This window comes from Emiliania huxleyi (genome assembly GCF_000372725.1).
Source record: "Emiliania huxleyi CCMP1516 unplaced genomic scaffold EMIHUscaffold_1, whole genome shotgun sequence".
Taxonomy (NCBI): Eukaryota; Haptophyta; order Isochrysidales; family Noelaerhabdaceae; genus Emiliania; species Emiliania huxleyi.
Genome location: NW_005202428.1, coordinates 2,393,631 through 2,407,453, shown reverse-complemented (window position 1 = coordinate 2,407,453; position 13,823 = coordinate 2,393,631). Strand labels below are relative to the sequence as shown.

The 13,823-nt window shown below is 65.4% G+C and overlaps 4 protein-coding genes across 4 annotated transcripts; 3 read left to right on the top strand and 1 right to left on the bottom strand.

The window, feature by feature from the left end:
- Nucleotides 1–555: 555 nt before the first annotated feature.
- EMIHUDRAFT_431902 (hypothetical protein) lies at nucleotides 556–2,081 on the top strand. The gene is made up of 3 exons (XM_005794386.1): nucleotides 556–1,336; nucleotides 1,403–1,570; nucleotides 1,824–2,081. The coding sequence occupies exons 1-3, from the start codon at nucleotides 563–565 to the stop codon at nucleotides 1,869–1,871; spliced, it is 990 nt and encodes a 329-aa protein (XP_005794443.1). The 5' UTR covers nucleotides 556–562; the 3' UTR covers nucleotides 1,872–2,081.
- A 2,532-nt stretch (nucleotides 2,082–4,613) lies between these two features.
- Nucleotides 4,614–6,854, top strand: EMIHUDRAFT_308277 (hypothetical protein; the record flags this gene model as incomplete). The annotated part of the gene is made up of 7 exons (XM_005794385.1): nucleotides 4,614–4,718; nucleotides 4,833–4,907; nucleotides 5,245–5,361; nucleotides 5,504–5,557; nucleotides 5,645–5,778; nucleotides 5,832–6,044; nucleotides 6,194–6,854. The coding sequence occupies 7 exons, from the start codon at nucleotides 4,614–4,616 to the stop codon at nucleotides 6,852–6,854; spliced, it is 1,359 nt and encodes a 452-aa protein (XP_005794442.1).
- A 74-nt stretch (nucleotides 6,855–6,928) lies between these two features.
- On the bottom strand, nucleotides 6,929–7,849 carry EMIHUDRAFT_349351 (hypothetical protein). Its single transcript, XM_005794384.1, has one exon. It carries the CDS (start codon nucleotides 7,767–7,769, stop codon nucleotides 7,020–7,022), a length of 750 nt encoding a protein of 249 aa, XP_005794441.1. The 5' UTR covers nucleotides 7,770–7,849; the 3' UTR covers nucleotides 6,929–7,019.
- A 2,030-nt stretch (nucleotides 7,850–9,879) lies between these two features.
- Nucleotides 9,880–13,344, top strand: EMIHUDRAFT_95194 (hypothetical protein; the record flags this gene model as incomplete). The annotated part of the gene is made up of 4 exons (XM_005794383.1): nucleotides 9,880–10,371; nucleotides 10,686–11,053; nucleotides 11,159–11,538; nucleotides 13,259–13,344. 4 exons carry the CDS (start codon nucleotides 9,880–9,882, stop codon nucleotides 13,342–13,344), a joined length of 1,326 nt encoding a protein of 441 aa, XP_005794440.1.
- Between the last annotated feature and the right edge of the window lie 479 nt (nucleotides 13,345–13,823).

Genomic DNA, 13,823 nt, shown 5'->3' with positions numbered 1-13,823 from the left:
GCTCTACAGCGCTCTACACTCTACATCCTCTACACCCTCCCTCAGCCCTGAGCCCTGTGTCCGACCCCTTTTGCGCAGCAACACCTTAAACTTTTATAGGCCCTCCAAATTCGGGTCGGAGCGCAGCGGAGTGGGCCCCGAGTTTGAAAAGGGCGACGGACGCTTGCGTCCTAGCCTCCAACAACACAACAAACAACGCCTCCCCGGCGCAGAGGGGCCCCCGGAGGGATGCGCAACCGCTCTCCAGCGGGGTTTTTATTTCTTTTGAGCTTAGCCTTCGATGTTATGAAACAAACGCAAGGCGGACATGGCATATCGCTCTCGGGCCCACAGACATCCCGCACACCCGCCGCCCCCCGCGCGCGCCCACCCCGGCCGAGAGAAAGGGGAGTGACAGTTTGCGACGGCAACAGAACGAGTATGTTGAGTCCTGGCTCAACAACGCAGAGAGAAATGAAAGCCGTCCGGCTCACAAGTCCGCTCAAGCCGCGCACTATTTCTTTTCCAGAAGTTGCCTGACGCTCACCACGGCACACCACGGCGCAAACGACAATCCACACATATGTCGGCGTACGGCCCGCTCGCGATGGTTGCGGACGTCCTCAGCGGCATCTACGCGTGGGTCACTTCGCTCTGCTGCGCCGTCACCTGCTCGACCCAGTCGATGCAGGTCAACGAGCGCAACCTCCGCGTCGTCAAGCTGCTGGCCGAGGGCGGCTTCTCGTTCGTGTACCTCGTCGAGGACGACGAGAAGAAGAAGTACGCGCTGAAGAAGGTGCTGGCGCAGCTGCCCGAGGCGTCGGAGCTCGCGCGCTGGGAGGTGCAGGTGCACCAGTCCTTCAAGCACGCCAACCTGATGCCGTTGATCGACCATGCCGTCGTCTCGACGGCGAGCGGCGCGGAGGAGTTCCGGCTGCTGATGCCGCTCTACCCGGACGGCACGCTGCTTGACCTGGCGGTGCGGCTCATGGAGGGCGGCAAGCGGCTCGAGGAGGGGCGGGCGCTCCACCTCTTTGCGCAGGTCTGCGAGGGCGTGCTCGCGCTGCACTCGCACTCGCCGCCGTGGGCCCACCGAGACATCAAGCCGGCCAACATCCTGCTGTCGGAGGGGGACGTGCCCGTGCTGATGGACTTTGGCTCGGTCGCGTCGGCGCGGCGCCACATCAGCAATCGCACCGAGGCGCTGCTGTTGCAGGAGGACGCTGCCCAGAACTGCTCGATGCCGTATCGCGCGCCGGAGCTCTTCGACACGCCGTCGCAGGGCGACATCGACGAGCGGACGGACGTCTTCTCGCTCGGCGCCACGCTCTACGCGATGGCCTTCTGCCGCTCGCCCTTGGAGCGCCTTCGGCGGCACGTCCCGGACATGTCCATGGCCCCGTAGGCCTTCTACTACTCGCCCTTCGAGTGCACCTTCCAGGACAATGTGCAGCGCGTGGTCGAGTGCTCGCACTTGAGAGTGATCGCACCGGCGCAGTTCCCGTCCTCACACCCGTACTCGGCGCCCTTTGTCGGCCTGATCGAGGCGATGCTCACTGTCGACGCCTCCAAGCGCCCGTTCGTGCCAGAGGCGCTCACCCTCGCCCTCACCCCCACCCTCACCCCCACCCCCACCCCCACCCTCACCCTCACCCCCACCCCCACCCTCACCCTCACCCTCACCCCTACCCTCACCCTCACCCTCACCCCCACTCCCCACCCCCACCCTCACCCTCACCCTCGCCCTCACCCTCACCCTCACCCTCATCCTCACCCCGTTCCTAGCCCTAAATCCTAGCACTATTGTTAACCCCAATCCTAACCCCATCCCGTCGTGCCCCGAGGTGCTGCGGCGCGTCCGCAGCATGCAGCAAGCCGTCATTGACTTTTGACGGAGGCGCACGGCAGAGGGGAAGGGGTAGGCTGCTGCGACAGCGGTGGCAGCGAGCGGAGGAATGAGAGAGGAATGTGGCGCGCGATAATAGAGCGGGGCAGGGCGGTGGGAGTGGGCGGGGCGGCATCGATGCCGGCTCCAAAGCTGTGTGCAAGAGTGGTAACTATTTGTCGCGTGTTGGGCTCGGATGGAGGGTGTTTGTAGGCAGGGGCCAGGGCTAGCTGCGGTCCTGCGCAGGAGAGTCTTTTGCGCGACTAGCAGACCTTGCGCGCACGCGCGCCAAATTTGTTTTTCTGTCTGCAACAACAGCCCGAGGGGTGAAATGTCATTGTTGTCTCTGTAACGAAGGGCCCGCCGCTCCGCCTACGCCGGCGATGACCCTCTCGGCAGAGCGACATCGCGACACGCGAGCACCGGGCAGAGAAGGGGACGCAGAAGCGGTTGGATGGAGAGGCAGCCGGCGCACGAGGAGAGGCAGCCGATGGAGCCGACGAGGTGAGTAGACACGAGTTTACCATTCTGCCCGGGGGGGGGGGGGGGCGCAAGCCCTCCCCACCACTGCTACTCTGTACTGCATGCAACTCAGCAGTGGTCGCAAGCGTCGCAAAGGGCAGGGAGGCAGCCTCGCGCGCTGTCGAACGCCCCCCCGGCCCAGACAGAGGCATCACAATCATGCTCTGGCCAGCGTCTGGTGGCTCGGCATTGCGCAACACACGCCGCAATCAGCCTGAGAGCAGATGATGGGGTGGGCGCGGGTGGACGAGAGTGGAGCCGAGTTGGGTGGGAGAGGGAGCACGCACGTGCAGCGGTGCCGAGAGTGGGTTGAGATGGCACCGCCTGCGGCCGCCCGGGCGACGGCTTGCGCAGGTATGTTGTTCATGTCCTTATCCGCCGCCGCTTGGCTGCAGCAGCCAATGACGCCGCCTTTGCGAAGCGGCGTCTGGACGCGCTTGGCGGTTGACGCCGGCCCGCCACTGCGCCTCGTGCGCGTCCACCTCCGTCGAGGTCGACGCGTCGAGATCGGAGCGCATCACCGAGACGCCAGAGCCCGCCTTCGCCGACATGATTCCCCGCCCGGATAGCTCGGTGAGTGTGCCGTCGCCCGAAACGGAATCACCTTCTCGGTGTCCTCGCTCACCTTCTTGGAGGAGGTGAGGAGAAGGAGGTGAGAGGCGGAGGAGGTGAGTGAGGAGGCGGAGGAGGTGAGAGGCGGAGGAGGTGAGAGGCGGAAGAGGTGAGAGGCGGAGGAGGTGAGAGGCGGAGGAGGTGAGAGGCGGAGGAGGTGAGAGGCGGAGGAGGTGAGAGGCGGAGGAGGTGCCGCCTCCTTCGCTGCTTCCGCCGCCGCAGCACGCCTCGCACGTTTTGCCGCATTCCGATGGTCTGACCATCGCCGCTCGGAGCGCGGCACAGCCAGCCGAGCAGTGGGAGGCACACTCTCACCCTCCTCCCCTGACTCGCCGTCGACCATGCACGGCGCCTGCGGCACGGCTGTGCCAGTCTGCTCGTCCCACACATGCCCTGCCGCGAGACGACCGCCGCGTCGGCGACGGAAGACGCCAGCTGCCTCTTCTGCAGCGCGCTTTGCTGCGCGGCGCTCGCGCTGCTGCTCTGCCGAGAGGGGCATGGTATCACTTTGAGACCCTGTGCCGTCGCCGCGAAACGGAAAACCGGCCGCGGGGAAATATAAGGTAAGATCTCCAGGTGAGTGCGCGGGCCGGGCCAGTCCAGCGGGGACACACGTGACATATGCTGCTCTACCTCACCCAAGCCGCCGCCTGGATCAATTCGCCGCCGCCGCTGGACTCCGTTCATTCCGAGCGGCTCGGCCGGGCTCCTCCTCCGCGGCTGGCGGCAGAGGAGGCAGTAAGATTGACGGGCGACGAAGCAGCAGACCGGATGATACTGCAGCGGCTCGCTGCGACCGGGTCGGCCGGGGGGGCCAAGCTGCGACGCGACGAGCTTCCCGTGGCGGCAGGCCGCTCCCTCGCCGACCTCGCCCTCGGCAAGACCGTCGAGTGGAAGCGCGCGGTCAACAAGGCGCGCAGCGACGCGGTGACGGCGGTGCGCGTGAGGCACATCGTCGTGGACTCGCGCGAGATGGCGGAGACGCTGAGCGAGCAGCTGCGCGGCGGCGGCGCGCGGTTCGACGAACTCGCCCGCCTCTCGACCTGCGCGGTGACGCGAGACAAGGGTGGCGAGGTTGGCTGGAGCGGGATCGAGGACGAGCACCTCGACGAGTACTTTCCGAGAAACTTGCGCGAGGCGGCGATGGCGACCAAGCCGGGCGACGCCTTCCTCGGCGAGACGCCGCTCGGCTGGCACGTCGTCCAGGTGGTGGACGTCTTTCAGACCCTCATGATCGACTCAAACCCGCGCACAAAGGGGCTGCCCGGCACTGGCCTCTCTCCGCAGCCGCTGATCCGGCTGCTGCGCGCCTCGCGCGAGGACGCGCGCAGCTTCCGGCAGCTGACGGCCGGCGAGGGCGGCGGCGGCGAGGGCGGCGGCGGCGAGGGCGGCGGCGGCGAGGGCGGCGGCGGCGAGGGCGGCGGCGGCGGGGGCGGCGAGGGCGCGGAGGCGAGCGGCGAGCTGAGGCGCAACTCTGGGCGCGGGCGCGGCGCGCAGCTGCGGTATGCGACATTTCCGAGACACGTCCCCCCTCACCGCACTGACTGTCTCCACCGCCCTTGGGTGGCTCACCCGCCTCCTGGGGACGCGTCGCGACGCGTCCGCAAGGTACTCGATGGACTCGATGGGCTGCCAGATGAACACGGCGGACGCGGAGCGGATGGAGGGGCAGCTGCGCTCGCTCGGCTTTGCGCGGGCGGAGGAGGGCACGCCGGCGCAGGTGAAGTGCAGTGTCAGTCCTCTCGGCTCATCTCGGGTCATGTCGGGTCATGTCGGGTGTCGGCTCGTCCTCTCGGGTCACCTCGGGCCCTCCCTCCCCTCCCCCCGACCGCAGGTGGTTGTGCTCAACACGTGCTCCATCCGCGAGCACGCCGAGGCAAAGGTCTACTCGTACCTCGGCCCGCACGCGGTGCTCCTCCCTCCCCGCACCCTCTCCGCTCCCCGCACCCTCTCCCTCCCCGCACCCTCTCCCTCCCCGCACCCTCTCCCTCCCCGCACCCTCCCCCTCCCCGCACCCTCTCCCTCCCCGCACCCTCTCCCTCCCCGCGCCCTCTCCCTCCCCGCAGCCTCTCCCTCCCCGCACCCTCTCCCTCCCCGCACCCTCTCCCTCCCCGCACCCTCCCCTCACTCTGCCGCAGCCCACCCCACTGGCGTTTTCACGGCTTCTCTCAAGACTACTTTCCCTCTCCGGAGCCTTCTCGCAACGCTGGCAACCTTCTCGCAGCCTCCGGCGAGCCTCCCCACAGGCGCGCAAGCGCGCGGGCGAGGACCTTGCGATCGTGGTCGCCGGCTGCGTCGCGCAGCAGGAGGGGGAGGCGCTGCTGAGGCGGGTGCCCGAGATCGACATGGTGATGGGCCCGCAGGTCTGCCCCCCCCGCCGCGCCAAGCAATCCCACCTCCCCCGCCAAGCTTCCCCCGCCCAGCCCCGGCCAAGCCGCCGCCAAGCCGCCGACCAGACTCTCCGCGCCAGCTACCGCCGCCGCCCTCGCCCCCCCCTTGCCGCAGTACGCCAACCGGCTCGGCGACCTGCTCGAGGGAGTCTTCAACGGCAACCAGATCGTCGCGACGGCGAGAGAGAGCGCATCGAGGAGGAGGAGGCGCGAGGCGCAGCCCCGAGGTGAGGCGAGGGGAGGCTGGGCGTGTTAGGCCCCGACCCACATCATGGAGGACCCGACCCAGCCGCAGCGCTCCTCCACCGTCTGCGCGTGGGTCAACGTCATCTACGGCTGCAACGAGCGCTGCACGTACTGCGTCGTGCCGACGACGCGCGGCTCGGAGCAGTCCCCCGCGAGGCGCGGGCGCGGTCTCTTCACAGCCGCTGCGGCGTGAACAGGCGCGGCTCGGAGCAGTCGCGCCCGCGCGACGCGGTGCGCGCCGAGATCGAGGCGCTGGTGGCGGAGGGGTACCGCGAGGTGACGCTGCTCGGCCAAAACATCGACTCGTGGGGATCGGACCTGTCCCCCAAGCAGTCCTTCGCCGACCTGCTGCGCGACGTCGGCGGCGTGGACGGGCTCGCGCGGATGCGATTCGTCACGTCCCACCCGCGGTAACCGACGTCCCTAGACATGCCCTAGACATGCCCTCGACATGCCCTAGACATGCCCTCGACATGCCGGCCTCCGATCTCTCCACCCGGTGCTCCGACTCCAAGCGCTCTGGAAAACGACACGCACACGTGGTCCTCTCCGCACGCAGGTACATGTCCCCGCGCGTGATCGACGCGGTGGCAGAGGTGCCGGCGCTCTGCCCGATGTTCCACATCCCCTTCCAGTCCGGCGACGACGGCATCCTGCGCGACATGGGCCGAGGCCACACCGCGGCCCGGTACCGCGAGATCGTGCACAACATCCGCACCAGGCTGCCGGACGCCGCCATCACGGCGGACGCGATCGTCGGCTTCCCGGGCGAGACCGAGGAGCAGTTCGAAAACACGCTGCAGCTGATGCGCGATGTGCGCTTCGACCAGATCAACACCGCCGCCTACTCGCCGCGGCCGCACACGCCGGCTGCGGTGTGGGGCGACCAGGTGGAGGAGGGGGTCAAGAAGGAGCGGCTGCGGCGCATCAACGAGCTCGCGGCCGAGCACGCGCTGGAGCGGCGGCAGCGCTACCTCGGCCGCGTCGAGGAGGTGCTCGTCGAGAAGCGGAACGAGCGCCACCCGGCGCAGGTCAAGGGGCGCAACCCGCAGGGCTGTCCCGTCTTCTTCGAGGGCGACATCGACGAGCTCAAGGGGCAGCTCGTGCCGGTCCGCATCGTCGAGGCGCGCCCCTACTCGCTGGTGGGCGAGCGCGCAGAGGGACGATTCGCCGGCGGCAGGTATGCGGACGACGGCGAGAGCGTCGTGGTCGAGGCGTAAAGCCGTGTAGGCCCCAGACCTTGTGCGTCCCTTGCGCTGTGGACTAGTCCCGGGTGACACACACACGAGATTTTCGGTAAATATACGATCTCTTTCGCGCCGCTGGCGCTGCACGCGACGGCTGGCCCGCGCCCCGGCCGCCGCCAGCGTCCACGGCCACGCGCTTCACAGGATGGCGCATCCTCCTTCGCACGTCGACTGGGCCCACGAGTAGAGAGAGGAGCCGTAGTGCGAGTACGGGCCGCCCTCCTCCTCGCCGAGGTCTCGTCTCAACGGGCGCAGGTCGTACTTGAGCGCAAAGGCGTCGTACGGCTCGCCCTCGATCAGGTAGTGCGCGCGGCAGAGGCCGGCGTGGCCCTCGGCCTCGTCGGCCTGGAAGCCCATGCTATTGTAGAAGGCGACCGCCGCCTCGTTGAGTGACTTGACGTGCAGCTGCGCCAGCTGGCAGCGAGACCGCTCGCACGTCGCGCGCAGACAGAGCCGCAGCGCGCGGGCGCCGAGGCCGCGGCGGCGGTAGCGGTGGTCGACGCCGAGCGTCATAATGTAGGCGACCCTCCAGTCGCTGGTGATGCGCACCGAGGCGACGGCGACGAGGGCGCCGCCGCCGGCCACCGCCGTGCCCTCAAACGAGCCGTCGCTCGGCGGCGCTGCATCGATACCCACGAGCGTAAAGTAGCCCGGAGAGAAGAGCCGCTCGTAGAACGAGTCGTTGTACCGCACGGGGAAGAGGGCCGTCTGCAGCTCACGCAGCGCGGGGAGGTCGGCGGGCGCCAGGTCGCGGAACGCCACACCGTCCGACTCCTCCAGCCCCGCCTCCTCGGCAGAGACGAGGCTGACTCGCACTGCCGCCTCGAGATCATCGCCGCCGCGGTCGTCCGAGGTGCAACCGCGCGCGTCTCCGGCCGCAGCGGCCATGACGTAGGCGCCAGGGCACCTTTGGAGCTACGTGGCTGATGTGTGCGGTCGATGTCGGCGCCGCTGTCGCGGGAGTGTGCCTCCACACGTTTTCCTTTCACAGACCTTGCCTTATTGACAAGAAAATACGTCCTATGGCGCTTTGCGCTGGTCTATGAGAGGTTGAGGTGCGAGCCCTGGAGGCCCTGGGGATGGGGGGAGACTACCCGCGGGCCTAGAAGGCCCGCGCGCAGGGGGGTGGGACATTGAGATTGAAGGCGGAGGTGGAGGCGGCGTTCACATAAACGCACGACCCCGGGCCCCGAAATAGCACAGTGACAGTCAGACATGCAACACAGCCTTGTTATTGAGAAGAAAATACCTCCGATGGCGCTGGGCGCTGGTCTGAGGTTGAGGTGCGACACAAAAACACAACCCCGGACCCAAGACGCACAAGCAACCTCTCATACAGTCGAGAAGGGAGAGACAGCAACGACAGTCAGAAGCCAGCGCTGCTGGGTACCAGGAAGGTGGAAGGATGCAGGAAGGCGAATGCGATGACGGCCTCTAGTGTGAGCTCTAGCTTGAGCACTTGAGCACTGGATAGGGTCGATTCCGCGTGGTACGGGACCCCTCGAGAGCTAGTGAGCTCATCGTTTTCCTTTTTCACGATGTCTTCGAATGTTCCCGAGACCGAGAGAGAGATAGCAAATACCAAGAGTAAGCTAAAAGTACGTGGACTGCTGACAGGGATGGGAGTGAACACAAAAAGGCAGAGGCCTCCTACGGGAATGTACGTAAGAGCCACGTACATTGAGAGAGAGAACACAACCCCTCTCCCTTTTCTCCCAGAAAGCTAAAAGTACCTACGTAAATTGAAAAAAAGAAAGAAAGAAAATGGACAAGCCAAGGGAGGGATGGGAGGACGGCACGCCGCCACCACACAGGGATTTTAAGGAGAGGGGTGTGGTGCGCTAGCCGTCGCCCACCCTTGGGCGTCCGCCTCTTCCTATCTCTCTTCGCAGTCTCTCGCCGATTCTCGCTGCAACCTTCATGCCACCTCGCGGTCGTCCCACCCTCGTCGTTCTCTCCCTTGTCACTTCCTCCTCTGTCGCGTTGTTCTCGTCTGCCTCGTCCTGCGACGCCGCCGCCTGCCGGTCCCTTGTTCTCGCTGCTTCTTGCGCCTTTCGGCGCAGCTCCGCCCTCCTCGCTGCATATCCTGGCCCCTCGAGTCTATCGAGCTCTCCTCGAGCAAGGACGAGTCTTCTGACGCCCACTGCTATCATTTGCCACCCAGTCATATCATTGCTCAGGTCCACTCTCTCTTCGAACACTTGTGCCTTCACTGCTGATGCCGGCGCTGGGGTCCCCTTCGGGTGCATCGTGACGGCTGACAACGGGATTTCCACTGGTTCGTCCTCCTCGGAGTCGCGTCTTCCCCCTCTTCCTTCCGCTCGGGACTCGGCTCTACGTTCAGTACGTTCGGCGTGGCTCACCCTCCATGCCGTGAACAGGCGCTTTATCCACCCTATATTCTTCTCTCGTTCCTCTGCCCGTGCCTTGGTCTTGTCGTTGTTTCGCACCCATGTCTGTATGGCAGTCGAGGCTGCCTTCCCCACTACCTGTAGTTCACTCCGTCACCTCTCCTGCGAGCTCCCCTCTCTTTCTTTCGGGTATGGGGTCCGTGAGTGCGGGCAGCGTGCAGGCAATCACGGGCGCTATTTTGTCGTACTCCCCTTCGGCGAGCGCTCCGAATCTAGATAGACCCCATTGCCTTTAAGGAGGCTGCCCTCGCGCGTCTCAGGAATGTGGCGGTGTCTTTTGAGTCCGGCGCCGCCCGTTCGACTATTGCTGTCGCCCTCGCCGTGTGTTTGTCGAGCTTCCGCATGAAGTGACGCGCCTCTTCCTTATTCCAGCGCAGCTGCCGCTCAGTATGTGCGCCAACGACGCCTGTGGTGGCTCACTGTCTTCTTGTTTCCAGTCGTCCCAGTCTCTCAGTTCTCCGCGTCTCCTCCTTGCCTCGCGCGCCTCTTTTGTGGCCTCATCCCTAGCCGCTTTGCATAAATTGAGTGTTCATTGAAAAAAACGAAAATGCATTTTCGCGGCGGAAGTGGGGGTGACGGGCGCTGCCATGCCGCGCCTCTCAACCCGCAAGTCCCTCATCCTGCTCCTCTGGCTCGGTGATGTCTGCCTCTACATGGCCCGCACGAACGTCTCTGTTGCGATCGGCGCCATGTTCTCCTCCGACGCGGCCGAGGGGCGCATGCTCGCCGCCTTTTACTGCGGCTATTTTGCCTTCCAGACGCCCGCGGGATGGCTCGCGTCGCGTTTCGGTGGCAGCCGCGTCCTCACGGCGGCCGTGGCCGTTTGGTCGCTTGCAAGCGCGGCGAGCTGCTTCACACGCGGTGCGTTTGCGGCGCTCTTTGCACTCCGGGTCCTCGTCGGCTGCGCTGAGGCGTGCTGCTACCCGTCGATGGCGCAGCTAGTGAGCGTCTGGATCCCGACGAGCGAGCGGTCGTCGAGCTGGGCCTTCATCACCACGGGCGAGCCCGCCGGCACGGTGCTGATGCTGCTGCTCGGCCCTTTCCTCCTCGCGTCCACGGGGTGGAGGAGCGTCTTCCTGGTCTCGGCCGCGTGTGGACTGGCGTGGATGGTCGCCTTTGCCTCGTTCGCAACCTCGGACCCTGCGCGGCACCGCTGCATCTCGGCGGAGGAGCTCGCCCTCATCCACGCGTCTCGCCCGCCTGAGGCGCGCAACAGCTCTCTCTCTCTCTCTCTCTCTCTCTCTCTCTCTCTCTCTCTCTCTCTCTCTCTCTCTCTCTCTTCCTCCCTCCCTCCCTCCCTCCCTCCCTCCCTCCCTCCCTCCCTCTCCCTCCCTCCCTCCCTCCCTCGCTCTCTCAAGAACCTTCTCGAACCCTTCTCGTATTTTCCCTGCAGGTGGCGCGGGGCGTCACCCCGTGGCGCGCCATCCTCACGAATCGGCCCTTCCTCTGCACCGCCACCTGCCACTGCCTCTACAACTGGACCTTCTACATCGGCCTCTCCTGGATCGACAAGTTCCTGCACACGACCTGGCCAAACGCCTCCTCGGCCGACCTCGCCGCCGCATCCGCCGCGCCCTACGTCGCCCTGTTCGCGTGCAGCGCCGCCTCGGGCGTCGTCGCCGACCGGCTCGAGGCGCGCGGGCTCTCTCCCACCCGCACTCGCAAGCTCATCAACAGCGCCGGCCTGCTCGGCGGCGCCGCCGGCTTCGGCGCGCTGAGCTGCGTCGCGCCCTGCGGCGGCGGCAGCTCCGCGCCACGAGGGTCGATTGTCGCGGCCACGGCGTGCCTGAGCGTCGCCATCGGGATGGCCGGCTTCGGCGCCTTTTGCGGACATTTATGACGTAGTCTTCTGTCTGTCTCTGACAGCGCGACTCTTCTGTGCTTAGGCTCCTCGGCGGGGTACTGGGCAACCTTTGGGGACCTGAGCCGGCGGCACGGCGCCCTGCTTCTCGCCATGAGCAACACGGCAGCCTCGCTGCCCGGCATCGTCGGCAACACTGCCACGGGCCAGCTGCTCGCCTCGACGAGGGGAGACTGGGCCCTCGTCTTTCGCTTATGCGCCGGCTCGCTCGTGCTCGGCGCTCTCGCGTTCCTGGGATCCGAGGCGAGGGACCAGCTGCTCGACGACTCGCCGCGGGGCATGCTCTCCTCCAAGCTGCTCGTGGCGCCCGGCGAGCCGGGAGGCAGCGAGGAGGAGGGCAGCGGCGCGTCGACGGCGGCCGGGCCAACAGTCCAGGCTGCTCGGGGTGCAGAGGCGTCCAGTCAGCCAATTCCACTTGCGTTGCCGCCGTGACGGGGACGCGACCCCCTGTGTGTAAAGCCGTCTTCGTATTATGTTTGTGTACCGTCGAGAGGAGCGCGTATAGGCTCATAGGGGCGCTGTTCTGTAGCGTGTAGAGCCAGGGACAGTGTGCCCAACAAGAACAACTGTGTCCCGCTCCGAGCGTGAGCCATGAGTGGCTCGTGCATCGCGTCATTGTAACGTACACACTGACACAGCTCTGCGGCCTGCTCCACAGCTTTTGTGCCAAGACGACCGAGACTCACTGCACCCACTCACGACTCAGCTGGTCAAAAGGTGGGGCCGAAACTGGTCTACCAGCGCCGCCTCCATTGACTTGTGGTCTTCCTTGAAGTACACGATGAAGGCCTGCAGGGCTGTCTCGGCCCAGTTCACAACCGACAGAGATCCGCCCGTGCCTCGCACAGCTCGACTGTCGCCGCAGTCCTCTCCGTTGGATCCTGGGCCGCCGCAGCCCACACATTGCTCCAAATCGCAGTGTGCTTGAAGCAACGGGATCCAAAGGAGCGGGTTCACGCTACATACAAGGCGGCTGGCACACATTGCATGCTGGGAACCTTGAGCCTGCGAGGTGCCCTCGAGCTGACGCGGGAGTGATAACCCAGCCAACAATGAGCACGCAATGAGGCCGGCGACCGATGCCAGCAACATGAGGAGGCGCCTGCTGGAGCGTTGCGACCCGTGCCAAATCATGTTTCATCAAAGGCTGACCGCCTAGAGAGCGTGCCGATGGCCCGAGCTGGAGTGCCGCCGAGAGCAAGTTTTCTCCCCCCCCCTCCCCCGCTCGCAATCTCTATTCATCTGATGACTGTTCTTCACCTTCCTACACACGTATGTTGGTAGCTCCTCAGCCCTGTCTCCGATGGCCTCGCCAGGCCCACCCCCGCCATCGCCTCCAGCCGCCCGCCCTCGCTCGGCGTCGCGTTCGTTCGGTCGCCGCTCGTCGTTTGTAAGGCTGGTGCCTGGTGGAGCCAGTGCACGCCTCTAGCTCCAGGACCGCTGCAATCGGGGCAGGCGGCGCACCATCGCAGCGAGACCATGCCGGAAAAAGAAAAAAGAAGAAGTTTGTTTCGCGCGAAAGTGGCGAAGGAACACAAGTTGCTCTTCGAAGCGACGAGCCCCCCGGGCGCACATGGCCTCAAGCGCAACGTACGCTGCGTATCTTCACAGCCTAACTAGCGGACCATGACACATGGGATCATCCACCACATCCCGATACACTGGCACCAACTCGACAAGTTTGCGTGGCGAAGGCAGTGCACATTCTGCGCAATTGTGATGGTGGTGTGTGTGTGTGTGTGTGTGTGTGTGTGTGTGTGTGTGTGTGTGTGTGCAAGTGTAAGTGTGTAAGAGAGCAGCGGCAAGAGAGCGCCTGCACCTCCTCTGTTCTGTCAGGTATGTCCAAGTCCCTGCTGACGAGCCGGCGGAGCGCGAGCCAGTGATTGGCCAGCCGGTGATTGGCCGTCCAGTCCTTGATCCAGGACTGAGGATGGGCGGAGCCGGCCGAATTCGGCCGGCATGGACAGGGAACTGGGCGGTGGTGCGGTACGTCTTCATTGGGCTCTGCATCTTTTACGGCCCCGCCCGCTAGATGCGTAACGACCGTGTGAGTGCATACCATCGTGTGAGTGCATCTCCCAACAGGCTCCCGCTTCTCGTTGCAGGTTGCAAGTTCTTGCTTACGGTCACCGAGTACCAGATCGATGTGTGGACGCACTTCAACTGGGGCCCACTACAGCACGACGAGTGAGCAGTGGGAGCGTGAAAGCACGAAACGCCCCCGAGCAGCAAGCTGCTAGAGAGTGGTGGTCTCGGCCGCCTTCTGCAGGTTCACGCAAGGCGTCGACGGAAAAAGCTTCGGATCACGCCGCGGAGAAGAAGCGCGAAGCTCGAAGTATCGCGCCACAGCGCCGCCCGCCACTGCGGCCCCACATTGCGCAGAGACAGCAAAACTGTCGGGGCGTATATGCGCCGCCGTGCTTTGGCCGACGGCCGACGAACGGAGGGGAGGGCGCACGCGCGAGGGTCTCTTCGCTCCGACCCAACCGCTTATTCGCCTTTGCTGTGGGTGGGTGGCCGTCCCCCGCCGCCTGGGCGCTGGGGGCCAGCCTGGGCAAATCCAGCAGAATCCAGGGCAAATCTTTAGCCTTCTTGACTTAATACTTTAATTGTTGTTCCAAAATTAAAAAGTCAGTGCCGTCTCTCTCTGGTTTTGAAAGGAGAAAAAGA

Coding starts and splice junctions, on each gene's coding strand:
- EMIHUDRAFT_349351 (XM_005794384.1), bottom strand. CDS start 7,769: ATGGCCGCTGCGGCCGGAGACGCGCGCGGTTGCACCTCGGACGACCGC.
- EMIHUDRAFT_431902 (XM_005794386.1), top strand. CDS start 563: ATGTCGGCGTACGGCCCGCTCGCGATGGTTGCGGACGTCCTCAGCGGC. Junction 1,337..1,402: donor TGGCCTTCTGCCGCTCGCCC/TTGGAGCGCCTT, acceptor TACTACTCGCCC/TTCGAGTGCACCTTCCAGGA. Junction 1,571..1,823: donor AGCGCCCGTTCGTGCCAGAG/GCGCTCACCCTC, acceptor TCGTGCCCCGAG/GTGCTGCGGCGCGTCCGCAG.